The 15,236-nt window shown below is 36.4% G+C and overlaps 1 protein-coding gene across 1 annotated transcript in view; it reads left to right on the top strand.

The window, feature by feature from the left end:
• The window catches only part of LOC131044783 (alpha-L-arabinofuranosidase 1), a 230,667-nt gene that overhangs the window by 30,894 nt on the left and 184,537 nt on the right, over positions 1-15,236 (top strand). Inside the window, exons 2-3 of the mRNA XM_057978219.2 lie at positions 5,093-5,147; positions 5,615-5,826. Coding sequence (XP_057834202.2) covers positions 5,093-5,147; positions 5,615-5,826 — 267 coding nt within the window. The remainder of the gene's footprint in view (positions 1-5,092; positions 5,148-5,614; positions 5,827-15,236) is intronic.

Below are 15,236 nucleotides of genomic sequence, written 5' to 3'. Positions count from 1 at the left end.
GCCATTGATTGTAAATCAACCAGAGCCATTGAAATGTAAAGAGCTCTCTATATAAAGCTCTGGCTCTTTATTTGTAAAGGTTAATAGGGGGTTAATAGTTAATAGCTAATAGTTAGTTAATAGGGGTTAGAACAGCCAATAGTCAATAAGTTAATAGTCAATAGAATAGAAATTAGAGTAGAGTAGGAAGAGAAGGCAAGAAATTGTTGCCTTGATTGTAAAAAGACTCCATTTTCATTAAAGATATGGTTAAATATGTCGTTTCTTTGCAATATGCATGGTTTCTTGTTGAATCTTCGTTTTAGATGGTAAATGATTAGATTGAATGAAGGAAGTTACTGAATGCACTCGCGTGGAATCCGCCTAGTCCAAACCACTAGCCTCTTACTGATTGTAAGTGCGCCCTGTGTGGTCAACTGGCATTTATGAGCTTAACTTCAAATTGTTATGTGTCTATTGTTCATGCATTAACTTGAATGGTGATCAACGTATGATAATAATGATTTGAACATATTCGAAGCATCCCTTAGAAGATTGCACTGAGTTGGTGTCAGATTGTTCTAGTTGATGATGAGACCTAGCCTACTAGGACTCCACCTAGTCGTTGACCTATCTTCTTACATTCTAGGTCTTAGATTAGACTCTCTAAACCCTACACCTTTTGCTATTTCTTTATTCTCCACGGTGAGTAGATAGGACTTGAGTTCCAACAAATCAAGCTTTCAGGTATACAAACGTAAGTCCCCTTGTAATTCCAGCATAATCACATCAAACCACAAGAGCTTATCCACACGTAGAGACCCTACATATAAGAACCTTGGAGTCTTCTCGAATGATCCTTAAGCAAATCTTCAGCATCCGAGAAACTTTGTTCAAGAGAGGATAAGATACCTTGGTATTTTATTTTGTGTTCGCATGTGCATTAAAACACGTCAACAATTACTAAAAAGATTCTCCTTGTAAGGTATGAGTTCATCCACCACCTTGTACTTGTCATCATGCAAAGTACCATCCAAAATACTATCGGCCAATGAGTTCTTAGCAGACTCCAAATATTTGTTCTTTCCTATCAGCTGCAATTTCCATCAATGGACATAAATTTTGCCTTTTGACAATGCATTAGTCACTACTTTTCTCTTTCCCTTGACATATTCAATACTAAAATTGTAAGCTTGTAGCTTGCCTACCCTCTTTTGCTGCCATCATTGAGATCCCTTTGATTTAAGAAATACTTGAGGCTATTGTGATTTGTTTTGACAATGAACTCACCTCCCACAAAGAATTGCCTAAACTTGGCCAAAGCATGCATGTTTGCTAGCATCTCCTTGTCATAGATTGTAATGTCCCCTTCTCCTTAGCACGTGCACTTGTGTCGGGGTTGGCCTATATTTGATCCTCTTAGGCCAAGGAGTTGTTTAGGGGGTCGACATGGCGGTGGTTGGTGACTTCACATTTCTTTATTATTTGATATTTTGATGTTATATGGAGATAACACGTATCAGGGGACGTGTGAATTTTATTTAATTAATAAATTAAAGGTACATTAAAATAACTTGTTTAATTAAATAATATAAAGTGTACCTATCCTTATCTTCTAGAAGGTGATTATGACTTGTTATGTAATGAATAAATAGAAGAGGGGAAATACATGTTGGGCATCAGTTGTTTGTTATCTCTTGAATTGAGTTGTGGAGCCAAGGGTTGTCCGCAGAATTGGTCCTAGGGAATGATACCTCCCTTCGATCCGCATAACCGAGGAGGTGAAAGACCCTCTGAAGGGTTGCTTAGAGAGTGAGGAGCACTCAGCTTCTCATATAGAGCTAATTTGGAGATTCACAGCTTGGAGATTGCTTCAGACTTTATTGTGCCACAATTTGTCATGGAGACATGTTAGATGCAAGTCATTACTGTTTGACAGCAGCATTATTGTCTATAGAGGAGGGCGATATCATTATGGAGACTTAGAAGTGAAATCGAAGTGTATTGCAGACATCAGAAATTGTGCAGACTTCTCCAAACCCTCGATTGGCTAAATACTCATTATTGATGCATTAAATCACAAGTTGGAAGGCAGCGATTTCAATTAGGGAGCAAGGCGATTCCATTGAGGCTATTTTGAATGAACTTTGGTGACAATACAACTTCAAATCAGAGGTCTGAGCAGACGGACCTGTGCATAGAAGAAACCCATTGATTTGGGTGATATCACTTTGTATAAGCCTTCGAACTTGCAAATCATTAAGGCGCTATCATGTAGCATTGGGACCAATCAGTTTGGAGGCATTCTGGAGTTTTATACTGCCATCTACATCAACATCTCAGACTCCATTCTCAGTTGCAGGGTGATCTAGAAGGAGTTACGATTTGCATTTTGGAGGAGGATATAGCTTGTCTCATCACCACCTCTCCTAGGTGATCTATAACAGGTTCATAAGATACCATTATTCTTGATCATTTCGGTTGTTGTGTCTGAGTTCATGAGTGCCATTGTCCTCAGAAAATCTGAGACATAGTTATTGTTTCAGTCAATGTATGATCATGTAATAGCACATAAGGTTGGTATATGAATAAAGTTTAAGAAGGAGTTTGTGACTGCATATTGTATGATCATTTTCTGAGGTTGCTTATCGTCTGTTTGACAAAATGTCAGCTCATAGTTTTCCTTGATTGAAAGCTTTAATTGTTATTGTCTGCTGTCACCACATTACTGGGTCATCACACTTCACTATTTGAGTTATTTATGAATGAACTTCATTAAAATTTAGTATGCAATGTCCCTTATATCACACTGAAAATTAAGGACAGCAAGCTAACCTTGGTTAGACAAGTGTTTGACGTAATATCCCAGCAAGAGAATCAGAAGAATTGACTAGGGACATTACATAGATTGAGTATTTCCTCTCTTGACCTCTCAACTTCCTCCTACCATAGGCAATTGGGTGCTTATTTTGCATTAGGACAACACCTATACCATCACCAGATGTATCACATTCAAGCTCAAATAGCTTGGAGAAGTCAGGAATGGCTAATTAAGGGCGTGAGCTCATGACTTCTTAAATGATCAAATGAATTCTGCATTGAATCAGCTCCACGTTTAGTGAGATTTGTAAGGGGGGCAGCCAACTATGAAAAACCCTTAACAAATCTCTTGTAGAATTCACAAAGTCCAAAGAATCCATTCAACTACGAGAGATTTGTACGTGTAGGCCAATCAAGAATTGCTTTGTTTTTCTCTTAATCAACGCTAACTCTTTTAGTTCTGATTATGTGGCCAAGATATAGAAGCTGTGTCATCTCAAACTCACATTTTGACTCCTTGGCATACAAACACTGCCTCAAGAATGCTCAATACCTCATCTAAATGCCTCAAATGCTCCTCCCATGTCATATAAATCAAGATGTCATAAAAAATATCTAAACAAAATTATGAAGTTGCTTTGAAAGTTTGAAACACCCAATTCATGCAAAACTCGAAAGTGGTACAGGTGTTTATCAAATCAAAGGGCATAACCAGAAACTCAACGTGACCAAAGTGGCATTTGAAGGTTGTCTTCTCTATGCTCTCCTCGCTAACCCTTATTTAATGATACCTAGATCTCAAATCTATCTTAGAGAAATACACAACTCCATGTAGCTCATTAATTTGTGGAATGAGGTACCTATTTTTAATAGTCTTTTTATTCAGATGCATGTAGTCAATACACATATGTATGGTCCCATCTTTTTTCTAAACAAAAACAATTGAAGAAATGAATGGGCTCTTATCAGGCCAAATTTGTTCCATCCCCAAAAGCTCCTTAATTGCCTTCTCTTGGGTGAAAACCCTTGGGTTTTGGGATTGAACTTGGTTCAATTCAGCCTTATCGAGGACAAAAATTTGAGAGGAGATTGGCTTTAGTGGTGGAAGATCTACCTTGGCTAATGTTTTGGTGGAGTTACTCAGATTTCACAGTAGGATTCAAAGTTTGAGGTTTGGAAATTTGGGAAATCTTCACTGAAGGCAAATTCAAAGATTTCAGATTTTAGAAAATTTGAGAAGGGATGTCTTCATCAATTAATTCTCTACTTGAGCGTTTTATTTAGTTTGAATGTTTTGTTTGTGATAACCTTGGCATGAGGTTTATTAATGGAGTTTGGCATTGGTATTTGTGGAGCATTCTGAGTTTGAAGATTTCAGAAGACTTGAAGATTTATCAATACTAGTAATTTGACGCCATGTGTTAGTACTGAGTGATGATTTTAAAGTGATATTTTTCTCTATTATATTGATGGTGTATTTGTATTTTTCTCTATGATTTTAAAATGATGTTATATGAAGGGAACAAGAATCTTTGCATTTTTAGTTTATATGAAGGGAAAAAGAATCTTATTGATCTTCTGTTTTCTTTTCCTCTTGGTATGATGATATCCAATAATCTGACTCTGAGTCAAGAACTTTTAATTTGTGATGGTACCTGAATCCTCACAAAGACAACTTAAAGTTAGCTTAAGTGAACCCATATCTGCTCTTCCTAAAAGTATAATCTGCTGAAAAGTACACTTCATTGTCTCATATTCTTCTGGACAAATTGCACACTATTGTTTCACTCTTGGATATGAAGCCCAAAAGCATGTATTCTATTTGCAGTTGTCAGATGCTAATGTGCACTGAAGAAAGAATTGTGTTGTTAGTACTAAAATTTGAAACTTTCTCTGTATCTATTTTTCTGTGCCTCAAAAAATACTAAGCATGCATTGTGGCCAAGTGTCATCCTGAAAGTAGTGGTCTCTTTACTCAGAAATGATCTATATTGAAAGAATGGATTTTTAGGACTCAAACATGAAGATATTTGAAAACATCAATGTCTTGGGACATGCTTCATGACACATCATCACGATGGATGACCTATCTTGATTTTTACCCTAGATTGAATTTTAGAATTTTGTAATTTAATGAACATATAAGAAAACTTATTATTATTATTTATTTTGGTCTATTGAATGCTGATAGAATTGTTTTGAGTTTATAAAACATCCTTGTAATTTTGAAGTATCAATTTATGTCTATGGTGAATTCATCTCTAGTATCTGAACTTGAAGAGTATGTGTGCAGGAGATCAATCATGCTGGAGCTGGTGGGCTGTGGGCAGAGCTTGTAAGCAATAGAGGTATGGCTGTGTCTTTACTTTTGTTGAATCCATGAGACGTTAGATGAACAAATTTTTCTATCTTGAGTTGTACATGGAGGTTGATAACTATTTAAAATGGCACAATCATGAAAACTAGTAAGAAATTAAATTTTTAACTTAACTTGGAAACATCTCTCTTTCTCCTATAACAAAAGAAAATAAAAAGTTTGATTGAATTAGAAACTGTTTACTCTTGGAGTGATTTATTTTCAGATAAAAATGTTTAGTAGTCAAAAATTTTCTTCAGCTTTTCGTGAATAGAGAGAAGGAGCATGCACTGCTATGAAGGCATGCTATTATCAGCACTAGATATGGGCAAAGTCTGTTATACAAATCAACATAACATTTCAACCCTCCATTTTTCTAGCTTTTCCTGCAAGATGCATTTAGTCTAATTTATCATAACTGACATGTTTTGATCATGTGTTTTTTTGTTGGTTTAACAGGATTTGAAGCAGGAGGGCCTAACACACCATCAAATATAGATCCATGGTCCATTATTGGAGATGAAAAATCTGTATTGGTGGTGACAGATCGTTCATCAATCTTTGAGCGGAATAAAATTGCACTGCGGATGGAAGTCTTCTGTGACAATGAAGGAACAAACCAATGTCCTGAGGGTGGTGTTGGAGTTTATAATCCTGGCTACTGGGGAATGGTATTTAACAATTTTTTTGTAATTATTTTCTGCAATTGAGTATCTATTTCTTCTATTATATTATAAGCATACAGATTTATTGTCATATGCGGAACAGATGTATTCTTTTGTATTACCATTTCTATGCCACTTGTGTCTGTTAATTTCTATTTTTGTAAATTCCTGCTTGTTACTACTTAACTAACTGTTGAAATGGTAATAACTGATCATAATTTATAAATTAATTTGTCCCCGTATTGCTTTAGTACCCCACTCAGCAATTTTTTAATAGCAAAATAGTACACATTGGACACTCTCAACCATTTTTTGCATTTGCCTTGCTGTAAATCAGCTTTCTAAACATGATTCAACATATATTATTAATTTATTACAGACTCCGAATCCTTGACTAAGGTCACTACTCACTCAACATCTGATTTCTTAGATGTTCCAGTTGAATTAGGAAGAGAAATATTGTAATATATCATCGATTGTGTATGTAAATTTACATCTTTTTTTTCATTAATTATCAAATTCTTCGAGTTACCTTATGCCATATTGTTTTCTCCTATTTTCATCTTTTCTTTGTTTGGGGATGCTAGCCTTCTTTGTCTTGTAAATGTTTTTCTTTTAGCTTTTAATTGTTCTTTATAGTATTTTCCCTGTATATCAACAACTTATGTTGCCATATGGAATAATAGTAGGTCTTGAAGCACAAACTTAATATAACTTTTCCTCATTTTTGCAGCTGGGGAATTGCAGTATGAAAGGCAAAACTCATCTAATTGTCAGTTAATTGCCCAATTCTGTGGAATACTCTAATGCCATATTCTGCTCTCCCATTTTCAGCATTTCTTTGCTTCACTATGCTAACCTTATCTGTTGTTCACTCTTTTTCTGTTTTCTTTTGAATGACCTTTCTATATATGTAACTGAATTGGCCAAAAACCTAGGTGTACCTAGGTACGATTCATTTTGGAATCAGAATTGGGTTCTATTAGTATGTGGATTCATCTAGTGAACAATTTATTGCAAATGGATTCATTTTGGAATAATTAATCAATGTACTGTGGTGACTCCAGCACAAACTGTACATTAAACCCTAAACATGTTGATTTGGCATCATATTTTATAATGTGGACTTGATACCTTAGGTTTGATTAGTGAACTTGCAAAGTAATTAGGCATAAAAAGTTAGTCATTTGAAATTGTCATTTAAATATTGAGGGGTGCAAAGTAAGGGGTTTTTTCCACCAACATTTGAATTTCAAACTCCAAATCTTACTAGAGATTTATAGGGTCGTTTCATAAGGTGGTGTGGGATTTAGGCTGCCTTGAAATTCTAGTGTTTTGGAATCAATTTATGTTTATAGATAGGGAATCACACTCTATGATAAATGGATTGTGCATGCTATTGAGTGTAATGAAGCTTGGAATTTCCTATTGAGGAATCATATTTCTTTTAAGTTTCATAATAGGAGACTGACATGGAGAGACTTGTGCTTTCATTTCCTTAGTTATCTCAATTATTTTTATCAAGGTTACAAGAATTTTTGTGGCCAAAAGGATTTGGGAGCCTTGGAATGCCATTAACCCTTGGTTTCTTTGGAATGGCAATGGATTTTGTAATGTCCTATCTATTCACCAACAATCGTTGAGGTGCTCTCAATCTCCATTGGACGCATTCACTCCAAATTTTCAGGATAGTCATTACATATGTTCAAAATTTATACAACAAAGCAACCTCAATTGGGTTCTCTTAATGGCAATGAAGGTTAAATATAACTTGAGTAATACGGATAAACAAACCTATGATTCAATCATTGAGGTTGTACTTTATAAACATTTGCACAAGGCCTTTGTGAGATTGACAAAACCTTGGTGGAAAAGCTGGAAATGGTTTGTGGATAGCCTTCTTTGTAGTTATACTCCTAGCATGAGATACAATTGGTTGTCTATATTTTTACTTATGGTTTAATAGTTGCATGCGAGATGGTCTCTTCAAATTCCTCGCTTTTGGAACACATGTTTTCAAATTGTTTGGAATGCTATCATGGCACCTAATTTTTCTCATTTTTTTTGGTGTTTGATTTACTAGGGCTTCCCTATTTATAAGTAGTTGCTTCACTATCTGAAACCCTAGATGACCATTTTGTGGCCACTTTGAGATGGTCAAGCATGTGTTTTGGTTCTACACTTAAACAAGTTGCGTGATCTTGGATTCGTAATTTCTTCAAACCCTTTAGATCAAAGCCCTTAACTTGGCATAAGGTTCTTCTGGCAGATGGGGTTCACTTTCATGCTAAACTTGCTTAGCTTTTCATGCATTCAAAAGAGAGATATTAACTATCATTTGAAAAGATAAAACTGCAACCATTCACTTATAAATCTTTTGATATGAAATTCTCTACTCACAACAAGTCTTTGATGATTTTGATCATGTTCATAAATATCCAGTTTTAGGCTAATAAAGTGGTCTTGGAGGTAGCACATTTGCAAACTTTATTGTATCATGGGGAGAAAACCTTGTGCATTGTGGCTTAAGTTCTCTTGTCTTTGCCATCTTTCATGTCCTCTTAAAGTGACCAACAAGGTGGATTTTGTAACTCCTTGTGGTGCCGCTACTAGAGCCACCTTAGGTAATCCACTCGTCCATCAAATTGACAACACATTGGTTGAACTGACCCGCTTAAATTTTTTGCTTAGTTTAACTCAATTTCCCTTATTGTTGTTTTATGGAGGGCGTTTTGGTATGATGTTTAATGCAGTTTATTGAAGACTTTGGAAAAGTTTTAGAATTTATAGAATATTGCATAATGAACATAGAAATAATAACAAAACAAGATACCATACTTTGCTGTTCATTTTCATAAAATCATTGCAAGTTCTTATAGAAAATACCTATATAACCCCAAGTTTTCGAGACGGGGGGATGGGATGACCCGTTTCCTTGTCCTCGGTTTTTTGAGCCATTTTTTGGGGATGGCTAGGGGAAGGCTATATAAAATATAGAAAATTTTAAATATATATGGAAATTTTAAATATTCATATGAAAACATGGATAAAGCATGCATACATACATTATAAAACGTTAACATATAACATTTATGTTCAATAACTTAAATTGAGAGTTCACATGAGACTCAAAGTCAAACAAATTATCAAAACTGAAACATTAATATTGTGGGATGGCTAGGGGATGCCCCTGAGGCATCTCGACATTCCCCTATTTTCGGGACATGTCAAATAGGCCTGGGGATGCATCCCTAGGTGACTCTAGAAAATACTGAGATATATGTAACCTTCAACATACTTAGCAACCTTATTCAAAGGTAGAATGCAATTCTTAACAACACTTGTAATACAAATGTAAATGAGAGTCAATGCCAATGATAGTTTGTTGATCTTCAAAGCTTGCCTCGAACAGAGAAACTCCAACACATCCCTTATTAATGTTTTCCTTCTTAACCATGAATGATAAACTGAAAATGCATTCCTTCAACAATAATATTTTGCAAGTCTGCAACCATGTCCATGTATATGGCATAAGAAATCACATGCCAATATAGTTGAGGCTCATGCCATGACAATGGAGGTCCATGCCAAGATAGTGAGGGAATATATATTGCTGTTGCTCACAACCACAGGCCGCACCTAGTCAAGGAAATCAAGCACTGCCTTAGTTTTCTCTAACCTACATGGAGAAATACCATATCACCCTTTTGAGCCCATTCAACTGCAGTACCAAATACACACTAAATTTGTTAAGGAGAGCACCCAACAATATAAACTTAATCCACATCCTCTTTCAAGTATATGGCGCCCACACAAAATATATCTTGCAAATTGACCCTTTAACTAGGGCTCACACCTTGCAAAATTCAAATGGCTAGCAATAACATACTAACATTTATATATATTGAATCGCCCGTCCAAACTTATCCAATAGCTATTTGCATTATATCCAAAACTTTGGAAATTTGTCTTTGAAAGAGACTTAAGAAATTATGACAAACTCCCAATTGTGGATGCACTATGAAATATTTGAATAATATCTCCAATAATTGTCTAGAGCAGATAGTCTCACTATTGAAACCAATAATCCCTTAGGGTTTTCGTCCCAGGGTTACAAGCTCCAAGAAGCTCTTTGAAACCAATATGAGAAAATAACCAAGCATATCTTAAATGAGCCATAAGCTGCTCTTTTATAACAATCTTGGAAGCTTCTAGAAAAATCTTTCAAATTCCCACTCTTTTTAATATTTTAATTTAGCCTAAGAAATAATGAATTGGATTTATTAAATTCTTTTTTAAATAATCATTAAAGTTGCTTTCTACCACTTATTAAATTAATTAAATAATATATTTAGAATAAGTTTAAGTTGGATAATATTAAATAATTAAATTGATGAATTGCCTTTTTTCGATTATAGCTAGTGGGAATTAAATAGGCTAATAAGTACACTGGGTAACTCTACAGAAAGGGACATTATAGTCCTCCCTAAAAAATTTTTCCCACAAGTAATTGCAGATTAGGATGTTGAAAGATGTTGTAATGTGCCCTTTTCTGCTCTAGTTTGTTTTGGGGACTGTTGGCAAATTTTGAGACCCATTGGTCTGTTAGAGATAGAATTAGGGTTTCCTATTTTCTAGGAGGATGTTTTGGCATTTTTGGTGGTTTGCATGTTGGAGTTTTACAGTTTTGATTCTGGATTCCTTCTGGGTTTTTAGAAAGCTTCGCAATGATGGTACATGCGTAGCAATCAGTGGAGTTTGGTAAAATTACTAGTTTTAGTAAATGGGGGCGAGGACAACTCATTTTTCTGTGTTTTCAGAGAGCTTCACAATGATGTGACATGCAAATGAATGTGAAGACTTTTCTGGACTTACTATTTTTAATAAGTTGCGACAATTGCTTAGAATGTGGTTAAAATGCATTTGGACACACTATTTTTAGCAGTATGCTATTTTTAGTAAGTACTATTTTTAGCAGTGCTATTTTTGGCAAGGTTTTAGTAGGTCTATTCAGATGGCTATTTCCGACAGGTTAGCTTGAGTATTTGGTCTTCCAACATTTTTGGAGCTATTTTGGCAAGTTTGAGCTTATGTTGGGCGAATTCATAGTTGACGAAAAATATTTTATAAGTGAATTATTAACAAGGTAAGATGGATGCCTTAGGAAGAAAAAGTTAATTTTATGAAATAATTCACTTATTTACTTTGGACGCCATAATGCACTTTATTGATATTTTTTTATAAAGTATCATTTTCAAGACATAAGGTGGGTGTCGATTTTGGAGATATTTCATTTAAAGATTATAACCTTTAAAGTGTCCAAGCGATAGTTGATTTTGGCATCCCTTTTGGAGGAATATATGATTTAAAATAAAGACAAATATTGCTTTGGGCGTCCAAGTTGGCATTTGACTTCATTTCATTTCATGTCAATTTGGAGGGAGTTGAATTTGAATTTGGAGCTTCAAAGGCTAGAAATAAGAGTGCTGGGCTCTTGTTTTTGGTATCCATTTCTATTATAATGAAGTGCTGTCAAATTTATTCCAAACTATTGCTTTGAGGGATGCATACCTCCTAGTACCTTCAGTTTTGAGCTTGAAAGATAACCCCTAGCTGAATATTGTGACTGCTTCTCATTTAGAGGAGGAGATTGAGCTTGGCGAAGATGAAGATATTTGTTGTTTTATGATTTTGAGTGTTGTTTTTCAGTTTTGGAGTTGCTGTTTTGTGTGGTGCTGAATGTGAAATTCATTCACAAGTCTTTGAGAGTTCAGTCGCTGTTTTTGGGTATTCTTCCTTTGTTTTCCTCTTGGTTAGGTGATCCATTTTGCTAAGTTTTGTGGATTTTGGTGTTGATTTGGATTTTCTAGACAAAATCGCCCTTCTTGCCTGGTCGTACCATGTTGGAGGTTGCCTTGGGAAGCATGCAGTGATATTGGTTCAGATTTGCATCGAGTTGTTGGCTTTGACTTGGGTGCCTTCTCTTGAGAGATCATTCGCGCTTGATTTCAAGTCATTCAGAGGTGTGTGGGTAAAGTTATGAGCATATAGGTGATTTCTCTCATTGCTGGTCTGTTATTTCAGTTAGCTGTTCTTTATGTCAAACGTGAATTATTTACCTGTTTGGTTACTTTCCATATTATGGATAGCTCTTAGTTGTTACAGGATCCATTCCTAACATTTTGGTGTGATTAGATATCAATTTCTACTGTAATCTGCAAGCTAATGCTCTCATTGTAACACTAAAATCAGTAGTACTGATCAGCCTTTGCTTATGGCATTTTACATTTTGTATTTCCCATTGTAGAACTGGAAGAGGATGGCTTAGCCGCCTATCTATTAATTCAATTGGTTTTCAAAGTCCTCCTGCTGAATAAGTGGTTGAGTGATTTTACTTTCAGTATTGTAATAATTGTCCTCCCGCTGAATAAGTGGTTGAGTGATATCATTTTCAGTATTGTAATAGCTGTCCTCCCGCTGGAAAGTGGTAGAGTGATCTTAGATTTGAGTTGTTCTTGCCTGCTGAGCAAGCGGTAGGGGTTGGCTTGCCGCCCAGCATTGTACTTCAGTTTGTCTTTGGAACTAACAATCCCCTATTCACTGTATGCTCTCACCTTCCCATATTGGGCTCTTGGTCAACAAAAAGTGGAAGAGTTACCTTTTAGCAGCATTGTATTTCACTTTCCTAACCTTAATGGGTGCTTTGATGTGTTAAAAAAAAGAAGTAAGGGGGTCATTTCAAATGTGTTCTCCCTCCCAAGTAGCATCCTCCACAGGAAAATATTTCCATCTAATAAGATACTCCCTGATCATCTAGCTCCTCAATTTTCTCTCCCTGACATCAAAAACATCACTTGTACCAAAACCAATCTGCTCTCCTCATCCAAAGGAGGTGGCTCTATTGAAGTAGTAATCTGCTGCTCAAGTGCCTTCTTAAGGTATGATACATGGAATACATTGCGAATCTTGCTATTCTCCAATAGCTTAAGCTCATAAGCCACTTCCCCCACTCTCTCGACTATCCTATAGGTGCCATAGAAATCTGGCTGTCCTTCCTATTTGCAATCCGTTTCTCTAAATTCAGAATGGATTATTATACAAATCTTCCATTACATGTTAAAGAAGCATTTAGATTACTAACAAAGATCAATAATTTCTGCATGTATTTCTATGGCATAAACATATAAAATATGCCTATAATTCTACTATATTCACAGATTTATCTTTTGGTCTAGTTGCTGCTATAATATATTTATTTCTTCTCTTACTCAGTTCTGACTCCTTGATCCCTTTCTTGTTTTATGCATGATCCGTTGAAGGTTTTCTCAAATGAGACCCCCTTCCCTTCATATGGTGGGAAAGGTCATGTCTTTTAGTCTTGAAGAGCTACATTTGTTTGCAATTGTCATCCTTTCCTTTCAGTCGCTGCTCTTCAAGGATTGCTGCTTGGTTATGGTTTCCACCACTTACAAATGAATGATGATTAATATTATCGACTCAAGACAAATCGCCAACTTGGAGGATTTATGATTCTTTCTCTTTGTAGGGATTTTCTTAGTCATTATTTTGGGTATAAGGTAGCCATCAATATATATATATTTTCTTCATTATTATTATATATATTCTTCTATTCTAGTCGGCCCTTCAATTAGATAACCATTGCTATTTCATTTTTATATGGGTCAGTTATTATTTATAAGTGTAGTCTATGATCTGTTCTTAGTTCGGGGGCATGGCATTTCAATTTCTCCGCAACACTTTTCTTCAGAGAAGACTATTTATAAGGCTGCAAATGCAAGAAAACCAAGTCTTCCACCTCAAAGTTGTGCTCAACCTTGTGTCTCAGCATACATTTTCTCTCCTAAATCCAATCCGTAGCTTTGGGGGCCCTACTATCACCAAAAGCCAAATCCAAGAATGATGGAGCATCATGACCATACAAAGCTTTGAATGGAGACATTCCTATCGACATATGATAGGTGGTGCTATAGCAATGCTTTCCTAGATGCAAACACCTAATCCAAGATTTTTGCTTGCCTGCAACATAGTTATGTGAATATCCCTCAACCCATTTATTCATAATCTCTGTCTATCTATTCGTTTGAGGGTGATAACCAATGCTAGGGGTTTACTCAGTGCTAGCTAACCTAAACAACTCGTGCCAAAATGCATTGAGGAACCAACTATCCTTGTTATTGTCAATGTTTCTTGGCAATCCATGGAGCTTGAACACCTCTCTGAAAACAAATCTGCAACTTGGGGTGTCTTATACTTTGATGAGATGGTGAAGAAATGAGCAAAAATGGTTAACCAATCAACAACCATAAAAATGCAATCTCTACCTTGTACCTTTGGTAGACCAGTGATAAAATCCATAGATACATGTTGTGCGTTGCACATGCTCCCTGTCGTCGATAGGGTCCCCCTTTCTGTTTTGAGCTTTCTGTCTTTGCCCTGCTGAGTTTCGCATAGAGTTTCTCGCGTCTTTTCGAGCGAGTCCGTGACTGATCCGTAAAGTGATGATGTCAGGGAAATGAGCCGATGAATCCTCCCGACTAGTCTAGCTCTCGAGCGTGAGCGCCAAGAGTTTGTTCGAAGTTTTGAAAATCACCTTGGGTAGGCGTAAGGTAGTTGGAATTGGCGAAGCCCGCCAAGCAAGAGCAGTGCGCCTAAAGGTCGCACGAGGACCAAAGTCGCCGTTTCTTCGCATAAAGAGCTATGAAGCAGACTGCATAAGGTTTGTCGCCGCAATGTTTATAAGATTTGAATGAAAGATGATTTTCGCTTGCTGATGAACGATCGAATTGCCTGGCCAAAATGCCTTAGAATTCTGAAGCCTCCAAAATCCAAATTTGTGGAATCTGGCAAAAGGCTAGCCTGAGGTCCGACGTTTCACGCAAGTTTTCAAAATTGCCTAAGGGGCAAATTTCGGGCCCAGAGGCCCAAAGGGGTTAGAATTTCACTAAGTTAAACTTGCCAAAATCGCCTAGGGGGCCGAATTTCAGACCCTGGGGCGAAAATTTCAAAGTCTGATGTTTCCCATTTGGTCCGAAAATAATGTAAAAAGCCTTTAAGTGTTTCAAAAGATGGTTCCAGGTCCGAAAATCGCTAAAAAATGTCCAAATTCGGACCCTGGGACAAAGGCTGGAGGGTGTAAAATGCAAAGTATTCCCAAGCGGCCTCTAGGCCCCGAAAACGCCTTAAAACCCCTCTTTTCGGACCCTAGCTCCGAAATTTGAAAAATGTCAAACGTAAAAGGTTGCCCAAGTATAGCGTCCAGGTCCGAAGTTCGACAAAAGTGCTTCCACCTCCGAAATTCGCCTTTAGTCTTCATTTTCGGACCTTGGGGGACAAATGGAGAGTGTGTAAAATTTGAAAGGGGACGCACTTGGTCCGAAGTTCGTCAAATTTTTTTT

This window comes from Cryptomeria japonica, chromosome 8 (genome assembly GCF_030272615.1).
Source record: "Cryptomeria japonica chromosome 8, Sugi_1.0, whole genome shotgun sequence".
Taxonomy (NCBI): domain Eukaryota; kingdom Viridiplantae; phylum Streptophyta; class Pinopsida; order Cupressales; family Cupressaceae; genus Cryptomeria; species Cryptomeria japonica.
Note: the sequence above shows the minus strand (reverse complement) of the source record. Positions and strands in the feature narration are given on the sequence as shown.